The sequence below is a fragment of the Montipora capricornis genome, chromosome 8 (genome assembly GCF_036669925.1).
Source record: "Montipora capricornis isolate CH-2021 chromosome 8, ASM3666992v2, whole genome shotgun sequence".
NCBI classification, from domain to species: domain Eukaryota; kingdom Metazoa; phylum Cnidaria; class Anthozoa; order Scleractinia; family Acroporidae; genus Montipora; species Montipora capricornis.
This window is the reverse complement of record NC_090890.1, coordinates 7709085-7733968: the sequence shown is the minus strand read 5'-3', so window position 1 is coordinate 7733968 and position 24884 is coordinate 7709085. Positions and strand designations below refer to the sequence as shown.

Genomic DNA, 24884 nt, shown 5'->3' with positions numbered 1-24884 from the left:
GTCCCAGATTTCAGATAACCTATCTCAGAAGGATATTCAGTGGCACTTAAATTCTCCTGCTTCCCCCCACTTTGGTAGGGTTTGGGAACGTTTGGTTCAGTCATGCAAGAAAGCCCTCAAAGTGGAACTTCATGGTCAAGTAATTACAGATGAAGTTTTGGAAACTGCGTTTGCAGAAACGGAAGCTCTGGTAAACAGTAGACCTCTTACTGAAGTAAGCAGTGATGACAGTGGTTTGGAAGCAATTACTCCGAATCATTTCCTTATTTCTCGTGCTAATCCAGTGCTGCCCTGTGGTGTATTTTCTGACAAGGAAATATCAAGCAAGAAACGTTGGTCACAAGCACAAGTTGTTGTTGATCAGGTTTGGAGCCGATGGCTGAAAGAGTATTTGCCTGCTCTAATTGAGAGGAAAAAGTGGAATTTGTCATCGCATAATCTCAGTGTTGGTGATTTGGTCTTAGTTGTGGACGAGAAAACCCAAAGAGGAGATTTGCCCCTTGCTCGTGTCACAAGGATCTTTCCTGGGAAAGATGACACAATCCGCGTTTGTGAAGTGAAGACAAAGTATGGTCTGTATAAGAAACCCGTCGCGAAGCTGGCATTGTTGGAGGAGTGTCCACTGTAATGGATTACGTGAACACTGGCGGGAGAATGTCGCAATTATAAATACATTGGTCTAGTTCAAATAACATTTAGTTCAGTTTGCACGATTTGCGTATCTGGAATTGTGGTCACGTGTTAATGACGTGAATCGAGACCTCGTGTTTTTTTGGAAAAACCTTAAATAACAATGACCACAACAAGGTTTTCTGAGCCAGCGAGACTGAGCATCCCCAGCAAACCATTGTTTTAACGAAAACCGCTGGTCAGCAACCTGGTTCTGGTCATTGCTGTCTAAGGTCTTCCGTTTTCTTGTGTTGTTTGTTGGTTTAGTCGCCATTTCGATGGAAAAGTTTTGGCGGAAATACAGTTCTCTTAATTTTGTAGCTGTTTGGTCAGTGTGGTGATCGCTTTAAGGCGACAAGTAAGTATGCTTAAGAGTTGAAAGCATGCAGTCAGCGTTTACTTTTTTTGTTCCTGTTTCTTGGCAGAATAGAGCTCTTTCTGAGGGGCTATTACTTGAACTCATGTCCCGTGGAACTGAGTTATTTTGTAAAGAGCGTTACGCAGAAGCTGCTGAATACTTTACTGAAGTTAAACGGCTCGCTCCTGGACTTCAGATTAAAGTACCTCTTAAGGCTCACCTCCATTTGGCCATGTGCTTTGAAAAGCGGGTAAGTTAACAGAACAAACCACAACAGATTTAAGTCCAGGGCGCGCACGTGCACAGTCTAGAATTCTTCCCAAATTTCCCTGCAAATTACCCGTTTTTTCCAGTAATTTCCCGTCGAACTAGTATTTTCCTGAGGAATTCATGTACTTTTCAGCTTCTTGCTTTCTTAAGTAGGGTTTTATGATTGGAAGAATTATTGTGGGATTGTGTGGTAGGTTTGACCTGTGTCACTTGAATAAAGCATCCGTGGGGGCTACTGTCAGAGACCTCGAATGATTGACCAATTATTTTTGTACTGCCCTTGTTAGTTGTCTTGTGTCCAATACTATGTACTTTACACGTGAGCCTCTGGCTCGGATTTGTAGGTTACCTCAAAATAAATTGATTGATTGATTGATCTCTGATAAATGTTTGGTCATGAACTGTAATTTTTGATAGCTGAACGATTATTCTCTAGGCTGTTAATATGTGTGTTCGTTGACGATGCATTGCTTCCTCTTCTTTATTTAGAATGACTATGACAACGCCATAGAGAGCTGTATGGCTGGTAAGGATTAAATGTGATTGAAACTATAAAGTGAAATGACCTTTCAATCAAGAGTACAGATAAAAAAAGGAGTACAGATAAAAAACAAAACAAAACAAAACAAAACGATCGAATTCTGTAGTTCTTTTGAATGATTTCTTCTTTATATTTGAACTTCGTACGCTGTGAAACTCTGGAACCTCACTGGTGGATGAGAGTGCCTTGATCGACCGCACTCTTTCATTGCGTAATAACTCTCTTTCTCCACCCCCACAAGTTGCGCAAATTGCTCAATCTTGCAAAGAAATGTAAGCAAATTCGACCGCTACATACATCACCTCGCACTCAGTGTCGGACTCCAAATGCAGTTTCACGTCATTTACAAGTAAATACTACAACTTCTAATATCCAACTTTTTTTCTTCTTAAAATATGTTTTCCGTGTACCTAGTACGAGTAAATAAAACCATAAAAAATGGGGGGTCACCGTGCTCGTTTCTTCGCAACACGATGATAAATGGATGGCAAAGGGCCAATTTGGGCGTCAAAATGATTATTTTCCGCGAAAGGACTGGGTCGAGTTCCAAAACAACACCTTCTTAACCGAGAAAAGTTATCATGACTGCACTTAAAAGCTTTTGAACAGCAAAAACAACCTTTTTTGCCTCTCTTCAGAAGTCGCAATGTTATGCGCAGTATGAGATGCGCGGTGCAAAACAACTTGGGAATCACCTTAAATATCAAACTTGGCCATACATATAATTCCGTGTATTTCTGGACACAAGCGTTGCCTTTGGACGTTTCATTGAAACACACTGCTAAATCTTAAAATCCAAGAGTGAACTTTAATAAACAACAATTCCTTTCGTTGCAAATTTTTCGTCATGGTATTGACCAAGGTCAGGAGCTCATCAATGGAAAGCCAACCCTTTCCCTAGTAGATTTAACAAAAATTGATGTCAATTTTTCATGCGTCTGTCCTGTTATTGATCATTAATTGCGTCATAACATTGTCAAAGTAGCTGTGGATCCACGAGGCGATAGCCGAGTGGATCCGCAGACTAATTTGACAATGACAGGACAGACTCATGAAAAACTGACATCAAGTTGTTTTTTACAATAACAAAGAGGCAGAGGGGTCAAAATTAAGTCAAAACACGAGAAGAAAGCGAGACAAAAATGCAAGAAACTTCAATCTGACGCGAGCAATGTCGCGTCATTATCGCATAAATTAAAAATTTATGTGTCTGTCCGCTTATTGACGATAAAAATTAGCCAATGAGCGCGCGAGAATATTTGCAGTCATTGTAAAATTATTTATAGAACTCCTCCCTTAGGAGATTCAGCACGACCACTCTTGTAAAAGCCAATCAAAACAAATCTATCTCAGCGTCAAGGGAAAAGACGAGACGGGTGTATCCAGGATCTCGACGAGGGGATGTCCCATTATAAGATGTAACCGAACAGAAATCATGTCCCTTCCACAGCTCAGGGGGAGTGTTATGAGAATCTCAGGACGCACCTCATGGGATTCAATAGAAACAACAACACTTTATATTAACAGTGTAAACTGGAAGTACACAAAGTTATTTTTAGCGAAACTCTTCGGAGGCGCGCGGAGCACCATTGGTAAGAAAGTACGGTAACCCATCTGTGTGAGAAAACTTGGTTTTTGTCACCGTAAGACCGCAAAACCGTACGACCGTCCACCCCTTCATGTATGCCAATGTGACCATTATCACGTGACCATATCACCGACTCAAGTCTAGAGAATCAATACTTGTAAAATTGTCTCCAGCTTGTTTACAGCGTACATCTTTAATATTAGACATTCATGTTATGGCCAATTGACAAAGTATCCTCTCACCAGTATCACGTGGGCTCAAGTTAAGAGCTCATCGAGGTCAGCTGTTTTTTTAAGTTGATCGCTGACCAGGTACTGGGTTTTGATTGGATCGTAGGCTCAAGCTAGGTTAACTTATTGTAAAAACAAGTAATTCGGGAGCTCCGCTTTTTGGCTTGGCTAAATCTATATATTACCCCGGCCCTGCTAAATAAGTGAGGGAGTGCACGTAGTGCACTGACTGCTCGGACTGCATCTTAGCACTCCGGGTTCGAATCCCAGCTCGTGCATTCCAATGTTCCCTCAGGTGCTTTCCATCCATTTGTGGTGGGTAAAATTAGATAGAAAGTGATAGGCCTGCACGGACTCCTTCAGTGTTGTTTTTTCTCTGACGAGCAAGAGAATTTCCTCTTTTGTATTGCAGTATAAAGCAAGGAGTGCACTCGGATATATTTAAGCTTTTAATACAATTTTAATGTAGGTATATACGAGGGGAGGGGGTGGTCATAATTATTGAGGGATCAGGATGGGGACCAGACCTTAACTTGCCCTTGTTGGTAGGGGTGCATTACGTAATAATATTTCTCTGTACAGGGCTGCATCCACTAAGAGGCAAACCGAGGCACTTGCCTCAGTCATTTTTTCGTGATTAAAGTGTTGTCTTTAAATGTAGTCATCATAAACACCACTAAAACCTACGAAGAGAATTTAACCATGGACATTGTCTCAGTTATAATTTTTTTCTGGCTACGGCCCTGCTGTATGAGGCCCATTTTCAGACCCCCCTCCTGTAATAAGCTCCATTATTCTGATACTTTATTTTCGTCACAGTTTTGGACCAAGACTCCGAAAATGAGGACGCGATGGAAATCCTTGCAAGAGTGAATGCGATCACCCAAGAAAATGGCATTAAAAAATTCAAGAAAAAGAAAAAACGTAATAAAAAGGCAAGCTCTAACAATTGTTGTTATCGTATGTAACAGTTTGTCATACTGATGAAAAAGAGCTTTGCTGTACAATACCCATGAACGTATGCGAACCGGTGGCTCAGTTGGTTGAGCATTGGGCTTTCACCCGGGAGGTCGCGGGTTCGAACCCCGGCGGGATCAACACTCAGTATCTTAAAATAACGGAGGAGAAAGTGCTGCCTTTGTAAGTCATTCGCGCTTAATTGCTGGATAATGGTTTGGTTATAGCCAACTCATATCCAACGCGCGCTCATGGAATAGTTGTTAAATATCTTGGAACTTTCTTCACCTGAAGCAAAGCTACTTTGCAATGTTTAACTGGGCACAGGTTTTGCATTGAGTTAAGAAGAAATTCAGAGAATAGCCACAGATTGGGAAACACTAACACAAGTGAACATGTTGTGCAAAATTTCATTAACGACCATGACTCGACGTCGAGTCAAGGTCGTAAATGAAATGCTGCACAACCTGTCCGCAGAATTGAAAAAGTTTCTAATTTCAGCGGAAATGATCCTGTTCTTTAGCCCGAGTGCGAATTTACTTTTTCTCGCTGGTTAAATTTTCGTCACTACGTTCAGTCTTGTTTTTGGCTGAATGATAAATGTTTTGGGATTTCTCTCTCACTTCTCACCCTCGTAGAGATCCCAATTCCTGCCCTTTCTTCTCTTCCCGCACCATGTTCTTCCGGCCACTAGTCCTGTTCAGGGACTCCCTCTTAACCCGCCCTGAAAATGGGCCTGCAATCCAGGCGGGAAGGCCTGGGTTCCAGGCCCGGGGTAAGAGGGAGCTCCAGAACTCGACTACCCGGGCACACGCCTCTCTGCCTCTCCTCTTTTTTGATGGTGATCCTATAACATTATTCTTCATCAATTCTTTGAGACCCTTTAAGCAAACCATGATTAACACCAGGTCCCAGTTGTTCAAAGGATGGATAGCGCTATCCGTCGGATAAATCACTATCCAGTGGATAAGTCGGCGAAACCAATTGCGCTATCCAATGGACAGTGATTTATCCGGTGGATAGCGTTATCCATCTTTTGAACTTGTGACAACTGGGACCAGAAGCTTATTTTGGCAGGTTTACAGTACAGACTTAAGCCGGTACAAAATCCGCCATGCTAGAGGGCAAGCTCATTATTATTTCCCTACTGGGACATTAAAACAAAGGCAAGTCAAGCTTGACTGGTTCAGGTCTCTTTGTTTTAAGGTCCCAGTGGGGGAATAATAATGAGCTTGCCCTCCAGCATGGCGGATTTTGTACCATGCGATCGTTGTTGCAAAAAGCCTATTAACTAAAAGTTATCGACATGTGATATTTAGACGTCCAGTCCTACTTCTTCTCAAGAGCCAGTCCCCGTTGACAAGAAACCCGTAAGTATCTATTTCTCTCGATAAAACTTGAATGTGTCAAATAAAGCTAATTTGACTATACCTTCTGAAGACTGAAAAGTCTGAGAATGTTAGATCTTGTTCACCAATATGTTGTGTTCTGGGACCTGCGGTCTAAGGCAAATGCCCCTGACTCAAAAGCCCGGGAAGCGTTTCGGAACCGAAAAGCAGTTTGTGAAACGAAGATCTGTTTATTCGGAAAAAAAAATATTTTGACATCTTTTCAAGAGCAGAGGAAACGAAACAACTGCAAGTTTAATGACATGTAAAGCGTTTTATGTCACATGAAATACACCCAAAAGGTTTCGGGACATTCAAGAACCCCTCCCCCCATCCAGGGTCGTATATCACTTAAAAGGCAATCATAGGCCTCACGTAAATCATTATCACCCTTCGGATTTAGAAGAGTTTTTTCATAAAAATGATCATTTTATTTAAGTCTCAAGATTATTTAGCCGAGCACGAGTGCTCTACTAATTTGGAAGGCTACAAATCAACTGAAATCAGAACAAATCAAATCAAATGTTGGTTTTTGGGGAGAGGGGAAAATCAGAGTACCCGGGGAAAAACCTCTCGGTGCAGAGTAGAGAACCAACAGACTCAACCCACATATGACGTAGAATCCGGGAATCGAACCTGGGCCACATTGGTGGAAGGCAAGTGCTCTTATCACTGTACCATCCCTCCTCCCCAAAACAGAGTTCAATAATATCATGCTGACCAAGATATTAATTAAAAACTTGTCTAAGAATATCTTGATTTCAGTATACATTATTAGGCGAGATTCACAATTTTTTTTTTTTTCACAAGCCGATGAATAAGAAACAGCGGAAGATGGAGGAACAGCGCGTAAGAAAGGTGAACTATTTCATCTCAATTTACGTTAATCTGTTTTTGGCCAGCAATCTCGTGCGAACATACCTGTTCTTATGTTCTTTACCCACAACATTAACAAGTGTACCTGAACCTCATTAAGGGCTTACCTCCAAGGGTGTCGTCTACAAATTGTAGCGCAATGGTAGAGCATCCGAACCAATAATCGGAAGCTCATAGGTTCTCAAGTAAATTAAGGCATGGGCCCCAACCTGGCCCCAAATTATTGCACAAAAAGGTAAGGGGGTGGTCTATTTTCTGACGGTTTAGTAATAACAACCTAAGACTTTCGCAGACTTATAACGTCACAAAGGTTTGTATATTAATGTGGATGACGTATACAAATGAGGTCACGTGACTTGTTACGGCCACAAAACTCAAAATGAAAAACGGCAATAGTTTATGCCAAAATTGATTTCATTTCGCTACTGTAGCTATAAGATTAGTCAAAATGGTAAAAGAAAACGAACTATGCTTGGCCTTTGTTTAATATGTATTTAGTTTTGGAAACCTACGGCATTTTGTACCATTGCCCAGTCCCCTATGGAAAGTAATTTCTTTTTTCGGACATTTATTTAGTTTAGCTGAAAAGATTTCTGTGCTAATAATAACTTTGACATGTCACTTGATAATATATCATCCCATATAACAGTTAAGGTTTCACATCTTATTGCTACAAACGATGTCCCAAATTTATTTCGTGTTATATAAAATGTATCAATACTTAGACCACCCCCGCACTTATTTTCATAAAATAGATCTGGGCCCAGGCCTTAATTCACCTGAGTTCAATCTCTGTTTAAGAGCTCGAGGACGTTTTTCACAGTATCTTCGTGTCATTATATCGAAAACAATACATCTCTTTTAAGACTTTCGCAGACTAATAACGTCACAAAAGTTTTTATATTAATGTGGATGACGTATGCAAATCGTGTTGTGAAATGATAATCTCCTTTACTGTGTTCCCTTGATTGATTTGCCATAATCTCTGTATGTCAACGATTTTTTATGATCCTATCGAGTTTTGTGTATGGACATTTTAAAACTCAGGACCCACTTCAATGTGCGGCTGATGGTCAGAGTAAGTCAGAGTTTTCGTGACACCCAGAAGCCGGGTCTGGCACTTTATTTTCGGATCTGAGGTCTGTGTTTTCGTCATACCATTCACTATAGTGTTTATTTGTTGGGAGTGTCACCGGTAACTGAAAATACCAAGAGGTTTGAATTTCATTACGTTTTCTTTGCATGGTGTTGCAAGAAAAGTTGTATAGATTAAAGCATCACCGTTATCTTGCATTGATTTGCAGGAGCAAGAGAAAACTAATAAAGAGATCATGGATAAAATTGGAAAAGATACTGAAAGACAACAACAGCAGCAAGCTAAGGTACTTACAAAACTGTTAACTTCAGTACCAGATCAAATAACCAGCAGACTAGACTTTGTGTAGACTACACGGCAAGGCCCCTGAGACGGTCGCACACATTTTAGCAGGGTGTCCAGCACTTGCGCTGTCCAAATATCTGCAGCGGCGCAATGCGGTGTTGAAGATAGTCTTCTTTGAGATGCCTAACACATTAGATCTTGTAGACATCGTACCTCCATGGTATTCATCAGTGAAGCCGAAACCGGTCGACTGAAACGACCGGGCGCAAGCATTTTGGGATGTCCCAGTGTATGCAGACCATGTAGAGGTGAGAGTGACTGTTAACGCTCGAATCGTAGACAGCACGGCGTCTTCTATCATGCTACTAGAGATGAGCTGCCCGTGGTTAGCTAACAAGGAGATCAAGAGCTGCGAGAAGACAGAGAAGTATGTCCCACTGCAGTTGGAACTGAAGAGGCAGCTTGCGCGTTATCAAGTCAAGCAATTTAACATGATTATCATGGACGTTTTAGGGGGATATAACTAGGAGGTGGAGAGTAACATCAATGGACTTGTAGTCCCATCCAGAGAAAAAGAAGTGGTGCAGAGAATGCAAAAGGCTGTTCTTTCTCAAAGTTTGCACATAGCTCGTTACTCTAAAGTGCTGACATAGAGACCTTGCACTCAAACAACCCCATCAGAGATTACGTGACTATTTGAAATTGGATTTTAAAGAAGAAAAAAACAGCGTTTTTTTTAGATTGCGGCGAGATCAGTACGCGCTTGTTTGCGGTATACAGTTAAAGTAAGTTCCACAATTGAAAACAATTTTTACAAGGAAGGGGACAAAATATGTCAAATGCACAACCACTACCACTAACGGACTGTCCTCGGTCTTAATTATAAAGTTCATATGAAAAATAGAACAACTGGTACTAATTAGCTGAAAATCATTCAGTGACAAGTGTTTCGAGCGCTGAGATTTTGCATCAGGGCGAATTTGTCCCTGAAGAAGGGCAAATGCTCGACTGAATATTCGCTAATTAACTCACCCTGCCACGTGGTCAACTTAGCACCTTTTATTACTCAGTTGACTAGCCAAATTTTCCATGGACTTTATAATTTGATAAAATGAAAGTGGACATCACTAAGAATCAACAATGAAATGATTATATGAAATGAATCATACATTGAATCAAGTGAAGCTATGGTCCTCGCGGTTTTTAACACAATTTTAGCAATAACTGCATATCCGCAGTTCAATATATGATTCATTTCATATATCATTTCATCGTTGATTCATTCATCACGAGAACATTAAAAGTCACAAATGACCAGCTCCCAACGTCAGTGGCTTCATAGCTCAGTTGGTTAGAGCGTCGCACAGGGATCGCGAGTTCACTGGTTTAAACTCCGAAATGTCTGAACTGGAAACCAAGCTTTCTTAATATCGTTATTGGAAATTCATAGCAATGACCACCTGTTCCTGAATTCTTAAATTCCCGCGAGGGAATTGTAATGCCGTTGTACATGTGTAGGAGTGCATCGATGTCTAAACCCAATTACTTAAAGAAGACTCGATTTTCTTTCAGAAAAAAGACGAACTGGAAGCAAAGAATCTTTTTCCCAACTTCGATGCAAAAACAGGTACTAAAAATTTGACTAATAGCACTCATTTCGAACCTAAAATCGTAAGAGGCTTGAACTCAGATTTAGTGAAGTACGATCGTCCGGGTGAGTGTACAGTACTGAGACAGACTGTTTAGGATCTCACTGACTGATGTTTTGAAAACCTGAGCGGAAGCCATATCTTCAGAGCGGGATCTGTCAAGTGAGTAAATAGTATAAACAGTCTGGTCGTTGATGTAATAGGCCATTTCCGAGTTCAAGTCTGCCTCCTCTTCAAAGCGAGTCTAAGTGCGAAGTCTTTCTTATGAAAATTAGTTTTCATTCATATGTAAAGTAAAGCTAATTACCATCACAAAAACTTCGCACTTAGACTCGCTTTGAAGAGGGGGCAGACATGAACTTGGAAATGGCTTATTGGTCAACTAAGTCGTGATGTTATTGGTCGACAGCCAGTTAAGCCTAAATGTCATTGGCTGTCGAGACTGTAAACAGTAGTCTGTTGTTGTAGTGGTTCAGGCTCCTGTGACTATCGTCAATCCGTGCTTGGATCAGTCTTCTGCAGGTGAAGTCTCTTCTGTATTCAACGGGGACCTCAGTCGAAATCCAGCCGGACCCGCTCATGTTGTCGAAACTTCACTCAATGTCATCCTGGACCGGCAACCCTTCTCAAGACTTCACTTTCCCGGACAATCGTACCTGATAGAATCGCCTACTGGAATATTTATTGTGTTCCTTTCTTTATTTAGTTCTTTTTTGTTTCTCGATTTATGTTAGCACCAAACGATAATAGACCGCGAGAACGACGTTTTGCATGCGTAGGACTATAATAATCTGGTGTTCCTAGTTTCTGAAAGGAAGCTAAATATTTTGAGCAAGAGCCGATATAACGTAGATTTGATTTTAGTGGTGTACTTATATTTCGGCCAAACCAGCCTTCTTCATGTATAATGAGAGTTTAGATTGGATTGCTTCTATGTACATCTATACATATATATGTATAGTAAATGGATGTTGACGTAATACGTCATTGCTTGCTTCAAAAGTCTGGAATTCTGAAAGGAAATCGATCTCCATTTCTGACCACACGTTATCACCTGGGCTAGACAACTCTGGCAACAGGTACTTGTGTTCAGGATATATTTTAATACCTCTTCAAGTATTTGGAAGGGTGCGCGTTTTCGCTGATCTAAAACACTTATTCTACGGCTTTTGCCCTCATGGATCCTTTGGAAACATAAATTCTCCATTTGGCGCTACAATAGTTTTGCTTAATAGAAAGGTTATCAATATTTATTTGCGGTAAGCTTTCGAAAGCCGAGGCAATACTTCACAGAATATATTTACACTAAGCAAGACAGTTTTATCATGTTATCATTCTTCCTCGAGTTTCTAACGCTTTTGTATTCCTTATAGCCTATGAAGCATCAGGATCTCCTTCCAGAAAAAATTCAGACCAGCAGGCGGTTAATAGAGGTGCGTAATTTCTTTTCTTGCGGCAAGGATTTTAAAAGTGTCTGCCTTTACATTTTGTGACTACACTCGCATCAGAAGCAGAAGATGGCTTTCGCCATTTTCCGATTGGATAGTGGACTGGTGCACACGGAAGAAGAATATTTTAAGCGGTCTTATTTTATAGATCCTTGCTGGAATAACTTACGGTGACACGACTTTTTTTTCACATTCCGACTGAGCTAGTTCGATTGTGGTAATCTTGTAATTTTTTTTCACATTGAAGCCATTAACTTTGGTGGAGCGAGACCAAAACAACGACAGACAAGCACAGCTTCTTATCAGTCAGTAAAAGACGATTCCAGGGAACAAAGACTTGGAGGAGGTTTGAAATAACTTACGATGAGCATGATTCTTTTTTAACATGCCGAGCTACCTACAGTTCAATTCCGGTAAAATTTGTATTTCCCGTACATTATAGCAGTTGCCGTTAACTTTGGTGGAGCAAGACCAAAACAACGACAGACAAGCACAGCTTCTTATCAGTCAGTAAAAGACGATTCCAGGGAACAAAGACTTGGAGGAGGTTTGAAATAACTTACGATGAGCATGATTCTTTTTTAACATGCCGAGCTACCTACAGTTCAATTCCGGTAAAATTTGTATTTCCCGTACATTATAGCAGTTGCCGTTAACTTTGGTGGAGCCAGACCTAAACAACGACAGACAAACACAGCTTCTGATCAGTCAGTAAAAGACGATTCCAGGGAACAAAGACTTGGAGGAGGTTTGAAATAACTTACGATGAGCATGATTCTTTTTTAACATGCCAAGCTACCTACAGTTCAATTCCGGTAAAATTTGTATTTCCCGTACATTATAGCAGTTGCCGTTAACTTTGGTGGAGCCAGACCTAAACAACGACAGACAAGCACAGCTTCTGATCAGTCAGTAAAAGACGATTCCAGGGAACAAAGACTTGGAGGAGGTTTGAAATAACTTACGATGAGCATGATTCTTTTTTAAAATGCCGAGCTACCTACAGTTCAATTCCGGTAAAATTTGTATTTCCCGTACATTATAGCAGTTGCCGTTAACTTTGATGGAGCTAGACCTAAACAACGACAGACAAGCACAGCTTCTAATTCAGTAAAAGACGATCCCAGGGAACGAAGGCCTGGAGGAGGTTTGATAAGTTTTGAAAATTCATTTTAAAGCGGGTAGTGAACTGATTACCTTTGGCTTTTGCTGATCAAGCAATATCTTATTATTATTCTATTTCCTTATTTTTTTAGATAATAAAAGATTCATTAAAAATAGGGCGCTGTCTCTGGTGCCAGTCTGCATCACTTTTTGACTCTATCAACTAAAAAAATAAAACTATCCTTACTTGTATATTGTATCATAGAACAAACTTGGCATTTACAGGTCGTACAGTCTGGTGTGACGGTCATCAATGAAATATGTTTCGCTGTCTGTCTGATATTTTTTCTGCCGATACACTGTCAAAAACAACTTGAGATTAGATGAATATACAGCTGCCACACTAGGCAGAGTGTTTTTCATCTAATTAAATATAAATTTTAAATGTATAGTTGTTTATATTTTACCACTAGAGACCGTTCATACGTTTGTTTGACACTTCTTGTACCGATATTTGATAAGTATGCTTTTAGTGAAATTACCTTTGGCTTCTGCTGATCAAACACGATCTTTTTATTATTCTGTTTCCTTATTTTTTTTCGATAATAAAAGATTCATTAAAAATAGGGCGATTTCTCTGGTGCAAGTCTGCATCACTTTTTGACTCTATCAATTAAAGTACTCTTTCATTTGCTATTCGCACTTTGTAAAAAGCTACTTAATTTTATACTTGCTCTTGTTACTTGTCCATTTTGTTCTCTAGATTTCTCAGCAAAGTTTTGCAAAGGATTACGTGCTTTGCTTTTAATCATGAGAAATATGCTGACTAATTGTAAACTGTCAAATTTAGGTTTATCTTACTTATCTAATTATTTGAAGCCAATTAACTCTACCTTTACTATAAAGAAAAAAGTCCTTCAATTCGTGAATGCCAATTTTTTGCTGCTAGTTGCTGCTGATAGTTCTGATACGGTTCTGATTGAAGTTGAAGTTGACTGCTGCGAATTATAAAAAAGACCTTAGAAGAAGATTATAATTTTGACCGTCGTGTACTGGAGTTTTCAAGTTGTCACTTTTTGCTACAACGGTATTCATCCGCCAAGCGAGTAGAGATCCAACAAATATCTCTCTACACACCGTGAGTACCTATGTTATCTTAATGTGATTCACTTTGTGAATGTCTTCTCTTAGGAAACACAACCGCTGCTCGTAATAAAAAGGGCGAAATTGTAAAGGATAGGGGATCTAGGCAGTCACACTCACTGTCTTCTTTAGTCTCTTTACCAAGTCAAGGGCACAGTACTGGAGAAGAACTTTCACTCAGAGACAGAATTTCATCATGTTCATCTTCAAAGCAAACAGATGCTGCGCCAAAGGAAACAGAGCATGGCTGGACACTTGTGTCTTCGAGAAACTCGAGAAATCCCGAATCGAAGCAAGACGAAAGTCCTCATAAAAGTCGGAAAGCTAATGAACAGTTTGACTTCACTTGTCAGCGCGGTAAAGTGGAAAGGCTTGAGCGTTTTTCCAATGTGGAAGATACCAGTCGTTTTCAAAGATCAAGTACGTCAGAAATTGTTTATCGTCCTATCGGCATAACAGGTCAAGAGGACGAGACCCTCAACGGCAATCCCAAGATGGAAGCTGCCTCTAATTCCAAATCAACATCATGTACGCTGGATAAATTACCAAAAGGCGTCGTGCGTGTCTGCGAGCATTCTGTACAGACAAACAAAACGCCCTCCAAACCACCCTATTCATGTCTCAGTTGTTCAAGGCAATCTAAGTTTCTCCATGGGATTTGGCAAAATTCGAAAAAGAAATGGCAAGTAATGAGACCTTACCCAAGGGAAGTGAGCCTGGAAACGCCTTTTGAAATTTGCCGGCGCTATAGACGTGGCGAGAAATGTGGACAAAGTTGCACGTTTGCACATGGCGAGGAGGAATTGACCACGTGGACCACACAAAGACAATCAGGTTTTGTGTGTTTGTTTATTGTTCTTCGCATTGGACTGATTTTTGAAATTTTAATAAACGCTTTAGCGTAGTTCTTGCCTACTCGAAGTTTAAAGATCACTCGAGAAGAGGAAACAACCACTTCGTCGAGCAACTCTAGTTTTTTGAGTGCCTGATCACTTAAGGACGTTCGCGCCAAAATCTACCTGCGGTGAAATTTTCTTCATTTCTCGCCTAGAGCTAGGCCATAAAGTACTTACTCCAAAAATGAAAAAAAAAAAATTGGGGTCACCGACTTCGTTTCGGAGAAAATGGCAGTGGAAAAATGTCTTAATCTCGATGAATCGGTTATAATAACAAGTGTAGCCTCATCTGCTCATCCATCGAAAATCATAAAAATAAAATTAAATTTACGCAACGGTTCGTCCTCGAGTTTTCCAAACTTTCATCCACTACTCGATCAGCTACCTTTTTCCAGAGCTTTTCCACCCTCCCGCTCATTTCTTTTTAACGTTTCATGATGATTTGGAAATAAATGTGCCATTCTTTTGCCGGCCTGGAATTTTTTCCCCGACGTTTATGTCGCCATGTTATTTTCACTAATGCTAGCAAATATTTTTGAAAGTCAAGTAGACTAGTGCACGACTGATAAAACAACGCGAATATCAGTCGTGCAGTAGTCTACTGGACTTTCATAAATATTTTTTAAATCAATTTTGACTGATCACGATCGTCTCTGATCCAACGCTGTGCAAGATCTATCGTCCACGGTTTTTGCAAAGGTTTTAAAACCTCAACTTCACTAATGTTCGAAGTATTGCGACATATTACAGTCGGCTCACCTGCGCAGTAGCGTTGCGCACAAACAATTAGCGCGAACGTCCTTAAGGTCCATTTTCCGCAAGGGAAAGAAGTTTGCTAACGAAATCAGCCTGTTCGACAAGACGGCCGCTGGCATGTAATGAATTTCAGCAAGAGCATGTAACTCCTATACTTAGTCTCGGCATTTTTACAGATAAGGCCATTTTAAATAGTGCTTAAATACATACCGCTTCTCATGAGCGTCCATTCCCATTCGAAAGGGTAATAGTGATAATTGTGATGGCTGAGGAAGTCAGGTCTTGCGGTTAGGACAATATGAGGTAGAGGCGTGGTTGTTTGTGGTGTGAAAGTGAACCGTTCGTTCATAGGAACAACATATCAAAAGTAATAACCTTCGTAGCATAGGCGAAATCAAAAAATAATTTTTAAATAATTATCAAGGGCTCTGTCAGATTATTATCTCTTGTCGCGGGAAAGGCAATCAAAAAATAAGCCAAATATGTGCAAACGCTGTTATACAAACAAATCGAAGTTTTTCTCCTCTTGAAATGGGCTCCTTTTCTCATTTGTCATAAGCATTTATATTTGACGAAATTGAGGGAATTGATCCTCGAACTTAAAGGGACAATTTAAGCAATTGTCTCAGAAAAATCCAGGTGGTTCAACAGGATTCAATCCCATGACCTCTACGATGCCAGTACAATGCTCTACCAACTGATGTATGAAGCCACCCTGTTGGGAGCATGGAAATTTGTTGGGTCGTCGCAGGGAACTCGGTAACTCAAGCATCGTTTTACCCCAAAGTAAGTACGAATGCCTGAAACCATATTTTTGCTCCGCAGACCGTTGCTCCATTGGAAAAAGACGTCCAACTACCGCACAAATGCAGGCTGGCTACAATCATGAAGTGCACAGTAGGCCCCGCCACAACATTCATGGAATTTTGATAATTCATGACACAAGACAAGCAAGGCCACGATCCCCTCCTATCGGTGTTTACGATGGAAATTTTAAGTTGTGTAAATGGTAAATGATCATTCTGTACTATTTCAAACAAGGGTAGACTGATAGTTGCTTGGCGACGGGTGAAAGGATTCGAATCTAGGACTCCGTTGAGCTAGGAGAACTCCTGGGCATCATGGTCGTTTATCTAGGTCCTGAATTGACCATGTGTCTCGCTGGTTTGCAGTTTCTACAAAGTTATGCGCCAACAAATTTTCAAATGCAACTATAGATGTTCAAGGTGTAAAGGACCAAGATAAAGGATCTAGCTCTCCAAGAGTTCTTGTAGTTAAATAGATAGAGCATCCGACTAGTGTTACGGAGGTCCTGGGCTCGAATCCTGCATAGGACTTGTCCTTTCGCCTGTCCCCTATGCAACTACTTTCCCGTACTTCCCACGGGCGCTGTACACCTTTTAAGGCGCCCGAAAACGAGGAAACAATGTTGCAGAAACATTGTTGCGGAAGCAAATGTTTTCCCGTTTGCAGCCCCAGGAAACATTTGTTGCGGAAACAAAAATGTTTTTAGATTTGTTCAGAAACATTTTGCTTTCTCAGCAAATGTTTCCTCGTTTGCGCGTCGAGGAAACATTTCGGGAAACAATGTTTCCGTGACAGTGTTTCCTAGTTTGCGGGCGCCTTTATACTAGTAATAGTTTTCACTACATCTGCCCCTGTCTAAGATAATATGGATGGCAGTTGAGGTGTTTTCCAATTACTATGTGCAGCACATTGTGATGTCTTCATATTACGCTACATGTAATTAGGTAGGGGTAAATGAAAGTGAAAAGATGCAAGGAAAGGATGGGCAACAACAACAACAACAAAATTTTTCAATTTCCATCGACGTGTTTTTTGGGGTTTTAGGTGGAAATCTGCTCGAGTGTGCAAGACAGGAAAATTCTGTACATTTGCCCACGGTCAAGAAGAACTTAGATCGTGGAAGGAAGGTCATAAGAAGAATAACTCTGAAAATGCCTTACCTAGCAGGATGCAAGAACCCACAAGCCAAAGAAGAGAAAGAACTGCTGATATCTCTGGGAAAGAGGTGCTCTACTTTATTGCAAAAAAAAAACAACAACACATTTTTGTGTGGTGTTGGCTGCGTAATAGTAGCAGAGAAAGAATTTTATTTTGACACAGTGTTTACGTGTTTTCATTTAGGATACCAAGTTATTTTATGAAAAAGACAATACCAGGCACAGATAAAACCATGCAAAATACCAGCTACTTGAAATAAAACAATATGATTTAAAAGGACAAAGTGTACATTGTACAGAAATACTGGACGATCCTGCCTAAATTGGAAAGTGTGATTTCTTAATTTATTTTTTGTATTTTGGAGTTTGATTCAGATAGGCAAGCACAGTTCCGCTATGGCTAAAATAAATTTTACAATAATTAGAGCAAGGCTATGATGTAGACAGCTGATATATTCAGCATTGCTAAGACTCCAAAGTTTTATTAGTACTACCATCACAATCATAGAAGGCTTATGCTATTCACATAGCACGAGCCTCTGTCATCAAATCCGAAACAGTTTTCAATAGCCCAGCGGAATGTCCTAAAGAGGATTAGTGTTCTAACTTGCTCAGACGTTCCGAAGATTCGGGGACAACTTGAGCATAGAAGTTATACTGAAGTTTACAAGGATTTATCGCAGCCTATCCTTCAGGCAGTGATGTGAACTCTTTACTGATCACAATAAGTTGCTCTGTGATCTCTTTTGTGCTTTAATGTAAAAATTGTACGTTGCTGTAAGCCGGGGGTATAGTGCTGTTGAGCAAGAGGAGATACAGTTGATTGCCAAGAAATCGAATGGTTCCAGGTCCTGGGGCTCTTCGACTATTTTCGGTATTTTCAAAGAACAGAGAAAATTATTTCGAACGGAAGCGCAAGCACATCAAGTCACGAAGGATATTGATTACCTGGAAGCAACAGCATTTTATTTTTTTCAATCACCTGGTTATTGCAGCGATGCGTTTAACCAACATAAGCAAAAAATGAATTCAATTATTTGAAGTGGCCCTAACCTCAAACGTTTTTATCTCGCAAAGGCGAAATTTCAGCAACATAGAACACTAAGTGGTAGCGATTTCTCTTGCAAAATGCCGCATGAAATGCGCAATGTTGACAAAAGTAGCAGTGGTTTTTCCCACGGCAGATCTAGTGAAAAGCTGTGAGAAGCATAGGTCAATCTCTGAGATGACGTCACAAGCTGTTTTGCATTCCAGTTTTGAGAGATTTTTAGCGTTGCAAAGCAGGTTGTAACGTTATCTCAAGAATTGGCCCAATGGCCCAAGCATGACACTAGCTTCTCCGACCGTTGGACTCGTGTCTCGGAATAACAGACAATTAACGTCACAAAGTGTCCGCCAAATGCTGTTCCTCAAGTAAGGATAAACAGATGCATTCACCCTAAGTCAAAAATAACGCTAACCTTTACCCTTACCTTATTGTTGGAAAAAGGAAGAAAATGCATAGACTTAAGGTGGCTCAAACCAGTTTCAACACTTGTAAGAGACCTTGTTATTAGAAGGATTGACAACACTACAACACTTAATCACGTAACAGCAATTCGCAATTATGTGCAACATCAATTATTGCTGAACAAGATGCAGTCATTTCTGTGACGTAACAAGTTACCATGGCAACAGGAAAGCCTTGCAAAAACAGCCTATATTTTGGCTTTAGTTGCTCATATCTGAAAAACGAACTCGGTGACTCCAATTTTTTATTGTACAAAAGTGATCAGCAGGCCAAGATAAAAACTCTCTGCGGATTCAGAGCAACGTTAAATTTTCAATAAGTTAAGGTGGCTCTGAATCGGCTCTGAAGAATTTGTTTAAAACTTGGGGGTCACGGAGTTCGTTTTTGAGATATGAGCAGCTAAAGCCAAAATATGAGGTGTTTTGCAGGGCTTTCCTGTTGCCACGGTAACTTGTTACGTCACAAAAATGACCGAATCTTTTTCAGCAATAATTGGTGTTTGATATTGTACGATAACATTGCTGTTAAGTCATCAAGGGTTGTAGTGTCAATCCTTCTGATAAGAACGTTTCTTTTTAATAAGTGTTGAAACTGGTTTGAGCCACGTTAAAGGGACACTTCGCGTTGGATGCCAAAACTCGGCATGTGTCTAATTACTTGCATGTGCGGGTAGTATAGTTAGGGGCACTTTTTAATTTTTTTATTTTGTATTTTGGTTCACCTTTTCCTTTAGATGGTCTACAGTCTCCCTGGTGTACAAGTTTCAAGTGATAAACCCCCTACAGTGCAAATTATTCCACGTGATCAGAGAGGAGACAAATATGAATGGACAGTTACTCTCGAGTTTGAGGTAGGTTGTGCCTGGAGGGAGTAAACTTCAGGTTGCAGGGCATTGTTTCACCATAACTGAAACAAACCAAACCTTTACTAATGCTAACATTAGGCCTAAACACTATGCTCTGTAGCATTTTTTGTAAAGTTTTGGGTTGTTACAGTTATGCAACTTGCAGCCCTAACCTGCAACCTGCACCTTACACCCTCCGGATTGCGCATACTCTTTTTGCACTAAAGTCTTTTATAAGCCTACCATGAAAACGGCGTAAACAAAGTACGACAAAAATAACCATTAAAAAACTATAATGAATGACAATTGAGAAAATTCTATGAATAAAACACTTCATAAAGCAGGGCTAGCTTGTAGTTTTCGAAGGAATTGCAAAATGGAAATTTGACTTTTTATGAACAAAATTTAACATTTTCCTGCGCAATAATACCTCTTGAGATATTTATATCTCTGGACGTTTGAATCGACCAACTAATGGAGCACCTCGTACTGTGTAGAGTAGGGTTCGCTTAATTAGCCAATCATAGCGCCAGTCTAGAATTACTGTCTGAGAGATACAACAGGATTCATTCATTTAACGAAAGACAACTGCATAATCTCATTGCCAATCCCTTTAACGTTCCTACGAAAAAGCGTTTTGTTTGGTGTCTTATAGATACGCGATGTAGGGATGCTAAAAAGAGTAGATCTCACCCATCGATATCACAACTGCTATCGATTGACTAGAGTCAGTGGCTGTTTAAACGGCACGTGTGGTGTTTTTGTGGAGCCCTACGAGCGCTGGTCATGCACACTACCTGACCATGGAGTGACATCAGGGAAAGCGAAGATTGAAGTTTCTGTCCTCTTCGAAAATCAAATCTCCACTCTAAATCGGACGTTTACTCAGTGTCTTAGGTTTGATTTTGGCAAGAAACCTTACTTGTTGTACGGCTTCAACGTCGATGTAGCTCGCAAGGACGCCTTAGACACAATTTCAGCGACTCGTGAAGAACTCAAACTAGATCCGGAGGTTTGGACGGAGACATCTGTGGAGGTTGCGGTGTCCTCTAGAATCGCTGCGTCAGTTGAAGAGAGGACTTATCAACTGCCTTCTAGGATCGAAAACGTGGTTTCAGCACAAGTTGTTGAGGTCAGCCTTACTGAGGAAAACTACCAGAGGGCAATGCATCAACTACTTTTTACCGAAGAACTCTTCATGAAAAAAGCGATTTCAAGGTAAATGTTAGATGTCTTGACACAATTATTGTGCAATTTGCCTAGTTAGTTGAAGCCAAGACCACGTCTCCTTTCGGTCTAATTTTCCAGTCTAGGACTGTTAAAACTATTGATTATCCAATTCGTTATCAATTAGGACATTCTAATCATCGTCGTCATCATCATCATCATCATCATCATCAACATCATCATCATCATCGTCATTATTATCAACCAAGAGTGAATTAGGTAAGAGTCTTTCTCTATCAATTTGCGGTCTTGCCCAAGGAAAGTCACAAGCTAGTGGATTTATTTTTAGATACACTTAGCGTGAAGACAAACAAAGGGCCGCCACCTTAACCAATCAGGGGAAGCCATGTCACGCGTGACAGCTTCTGTCATGTTTTTTCAGGGACATCAATTAATTTTCGCGGGAACGGGTATTCTAAAAATAGACTCATTTGCGACTGTGCTGGGGAGCCAACCAAGGCCATAGGAACACTCTTAACTAATTCACTATTGAATCAACATCGTCGACGTCATCATCATCATCATTATCACCACTTTATTTCACAGAGGATAACGCTTGACAAAGAGACAAGCTGATACCTTTGTGACTCCTCGAATGTAATTGCAAATGAAACGGATTTTGAAACGCACGACGCCGGTTAAAATAGAGTCAATGTTACTTAATTCTAGGATGGAGAAAAACATCTACGTTCGTTTGCTTTTCTACTGAAGGAGATAGATACGTAACAAGACAGAAGAGAAATGTTCTGACTTGTTTCGTACATGATTTCAAGGGTAAAAATAAAATAAGAAACGCAATGAATGACAGGCCACACTGAATAAAGAAAACAAAATTCTTTTCTCAGATTTATTCTTCGATGTGTCCCATTGCAAACTCAGAAAAGTGTGCTTGGCAAAAGATCCGAAGTGATTTTTGCTGAACAAGGGGAATTATTTGGAGTTCTTACTTTCGAGGAGAATGGAGCCCCCCAACCTGATTATGCCGCTGGTCGACTCCTCATCCGAAATATTCAGACTGCTTGGCTTAGGTTGGCAAGCAGTAATTCTTCCAAGGTGTGCGAGGCACTCGTTCAAACGGTAGACATCACAGGAAAAACTGTAGTATTGAAATTGTCGTCCCGGATCTGTTCTGAGCTTCAGCTGAACAATGACGGAGGAAAAATCTTGGTTGACGTACAGTTTCAGCTCAATCGACAGCCCCTCTGTGAATGGCATGCTGCAATTGACAAGCTAGGTCCTACCCAACGAAACCTATTGTTTCCAAAACCAAGTACATGGCAGGTGACACACGAGGTAACGTAACAAGTCATAGATTTTACTCTGTCGAACGATTTTACTCGTCAATTCGGGGCGCTGTATAAGTGTGAATGAGTGAACAATATCTAGGCCCACTCAAAAACTGTCCCCTTTAACTTGAATTTCCCTCCTGAGAGTGAAGACTTGCAGATTTTACTTTGTCCGGCTAACGCTGGACGATCTTACTCGTCAATCGGTGGTGCTCTTGGTGTGAATGGGTTAAAGTAGTTCAACTTGAAATACGGTGAAACCGTTCGTCAGTGATGACTAAGGCGGGCGTTCATGAAACGATTCCTTCTAGCAGGACTGTTTGGGTGCTCTACCGACGTCTAAGCTAAAGGAGACTAGGCAATTAAACTAGGGCGCTTCTTGAAATTGCTTATTAAATCCATAATCTACTCCTTAGAGCAGGTACAGGTCGGACTGAATGTGAGGATAAATGATTCATTCATTCATGCTTCATTGCGCAGTTGGTTAGAGCGTCGCACCGGTATCACGAGGTCACGGGTTCAAACTCCGTTGAAGTCCTGAATTTTTCAGGCTTCTCTAAGCAATTGCAAAAATTGCGTTCATAACTGCGAGGATAATAGCTTCACTTGATACATATATGTTGTAACTACTTCCATTGGAAATTGGGAAATAATCTGATCTGGAATTCCAGTCGGGATTTGAACCCACAACCCTCCGTGATCTAGTCGGATGCTCTAACCACTGAGCTCAGTCAGGGAGACTCTATGGTGACAAGTGTGAACGTGAGTCTTTGACTCAAACTGTATGACGCAGTTACAAAGTCAAATAACGGCTGACAGCATATCACAACTAGATCACGGATGGTCGTGGGTTCAAATCCCACCTGGAACTCGGACTTTTTCCGAGTTGCCCATGGATGCAATTGCAACATATACGTATGTATCAGACAATTTTTAACGCTTTATAACTTGGCTCCTACTCACCATTTCAGTCTTATGACCGTACCTTGTATCATCCAGATGTCCCAATTAGTTTTAAAGCGTCTTTTCCGAAAAAAAAAGAAGAAGAAGAAAAAAAAAAAAAGAGACTCTTGGGCAAATTCATACCACGATTCGTAGAATTTTGTCTTGCCTATTTGACCGCGAGAATAAAAGTATTGAATTCCTTAACAACCTTTTTCCGGCCTCTTGCTCTTGAAATAAATTGGAGACACTTGCAACTTAGTATGAAATACGTAAACAATAAGAAAGTATTTGAAATAAAACCAAATGTTAGTTAGCATGCCTATAATAGTTTTGAGGTAAAGTATTTCGCTAAATAGTGCTGAAGAGAACTTCTCTTGTTCTCTATTTTCTTTTCCCTCGTGGGTATTTCTAGGAATATAAATTCTCTGATAGAGTGCCTTTGGATGAAGGTCAAAGAGACGTTGTCAGTCGCATTTTATCGACGGAATGTAACCCTCGTCCTCTGGTGGTTTTTGGTCCGTTTGGAACTGGCAAGACATTTACCTTGCATCAAGCTATCCGTGAACTGGTTAGAAGGAGTATTACGCGCATCTTGCTCTGCACGCACACCAACAGCGCAGCTGACTTGCATGTTGAACTGTTAGATAATTACTTGACAAACGACAATGGACTTCGAGCGGCAAAACCGTTACGGATTTACCACGTGGAGAGAAGGTTGGTAGAATTGACGGAGGCCAATGCATAAAGTTTTTCATTCCTCAGTGCTTTTTAGATCGTCAAGTTTTCGTTTGGACTTCAAATGACTTTGTTTTGACTTACCAAACTACACGGTCATTCCAATTTTTGTTTCGGTCGCAGATTGGATGCTGACTCCAAAGTTGCCAAGAATTATACCTTGATCGAAAATGGTACCTACAAGTTACCAACACGCGAAGATGTAATCGATCATCGAGTGGTGATTACAACTTTGGGCATGTCTAAACACTTGCTAGACCTACAACTCAACCGTGGCTTCTTCACACACATCCTGGTAGACGAGGCTGCCCAAGCATTAGAGCCTGAAGCTTTAACTCCACTCGTTTTAGCTGGGCCAAACACGAAAATTGTTTTAACGGGAGATCACATGCAGGTACACCAAAAAACCGTTAGTTGAGTTTTACGAGATATAACGGAATTAAAGCTTTAACGTGCTTTAACTGGTTTAAATGGTGGAATTAACGGCTACCCCGTTCAAACGACCACCCTGTTCTTACGACCGGCACATTTCCGTGGGCTGGTTGTTTTAACGAGGATAGTTTTATAAACTAGCAATAATCAAGGATTAGTGAAGTGCGTTCGATTCCTGTTTTGTCATCGCTAGACATTTGGAAGACGTTGTAGATTTTGGGGAGAATCGTTTTGTACCCTTTTCTAGTATTTTCTCAGTAATGAAGGTATCACACTATAGACTGTTATCTTGTTGCTAATCATTTTGAAAACAATTAATTAATATGGAATACAAGTGTTATAATGCAATATCAGTTTTGTGAAATATAAGTAGACTTTCGCGCTGGATCCATGTTTTAACCAAGTTCAAGAGGACTCAACTTCGGTGAACAAACTTCAGTGCTTTCCCTTTGGCAAACCATACACTATCACATGAGATCGAGGCCATGTGTGCTAGCCAGCCCTATCGTCCAAACGCCCTGTCGTCATGATCGATACTCAAAGAACGTAACGCGAGACTGACACTATTAGGATACGTTCTCCTTCGTCGAATGCAAAAAATAATAAAATAAATAAAATAAATAAATAAGTAAATAAAAATAAAATATAGCGACTTAGGATTCCAAGTGGAAATCGTTAGAGGAAAGT

The 24884-nt window shown here is 40.4% G+C and overlaps 1 protein-coding gene across 1 annotated transcript in view; it reads left to right on the top strand.

Annotated features, from left to right (window-relative positions):
- The window catches only part of LOC138058929 (3'-5' exoribonuclease HELZ2-like), a 67849-nt gene that overhangs the window by 17184 nt on the left and 25781 nt on the right, over nt 1-24884 (top strand). Inside the window, exons 8-27 of the mRNA XM_068904392.1 lie at nt 1095-1277; nt 1787-1823; nt 4476-4591; nt 5933-5983; nt 6812-6859; nt 8182-8259; nt 9831-9885; nt 11281-11340; nt 11804-11902; nt 11999-12103; nt 12200-12304; nt 12401-12502; nt 13651-14436; nt 16080-16263; nt 17106-17286; nt 19462-19578; nt 20228-20790; nt 21645-22092; nt 23443-23744; nt 23889-24159. Of these exons, the coding sequence (XP_068760493.1) occupies nt 1095-1277; nt 1787-1823; nt 4476-4591; nt 5933-5983; nt 6812-6859; nt 8182-8259; nt 9831-9885; nt 11281-11340; nt 11804-11902; nt 11999-12103; nt 12200-12304; nt 12401-12502; nt 13651-14436; nt 16080-16263; nt 17106-17286; nt 19462-19578; nt 20228-20790; nt 21645-22092; nt 23443-23744; nt 23889-24159 (3891 nt within the window). The remainder of the gene's footprint in view (nt 1-1094; nt 1278-1786; nt 1824-4475; nt 4592-5932; nt 5984-6811; nt 6860-8181; nt 8260-9830; nt 9886-11280; nt 11341-11803; nt 11903-11998; nt 12104-12199; nt 12305-12400; nt 12503-13650; nt 14437-16079; nt 16264-17105; nt 17287-19461; nt 19579-20227; nt 20791-21644; nt 22093-23442; nt 23745-23888; nt 24160-24884) is intronic.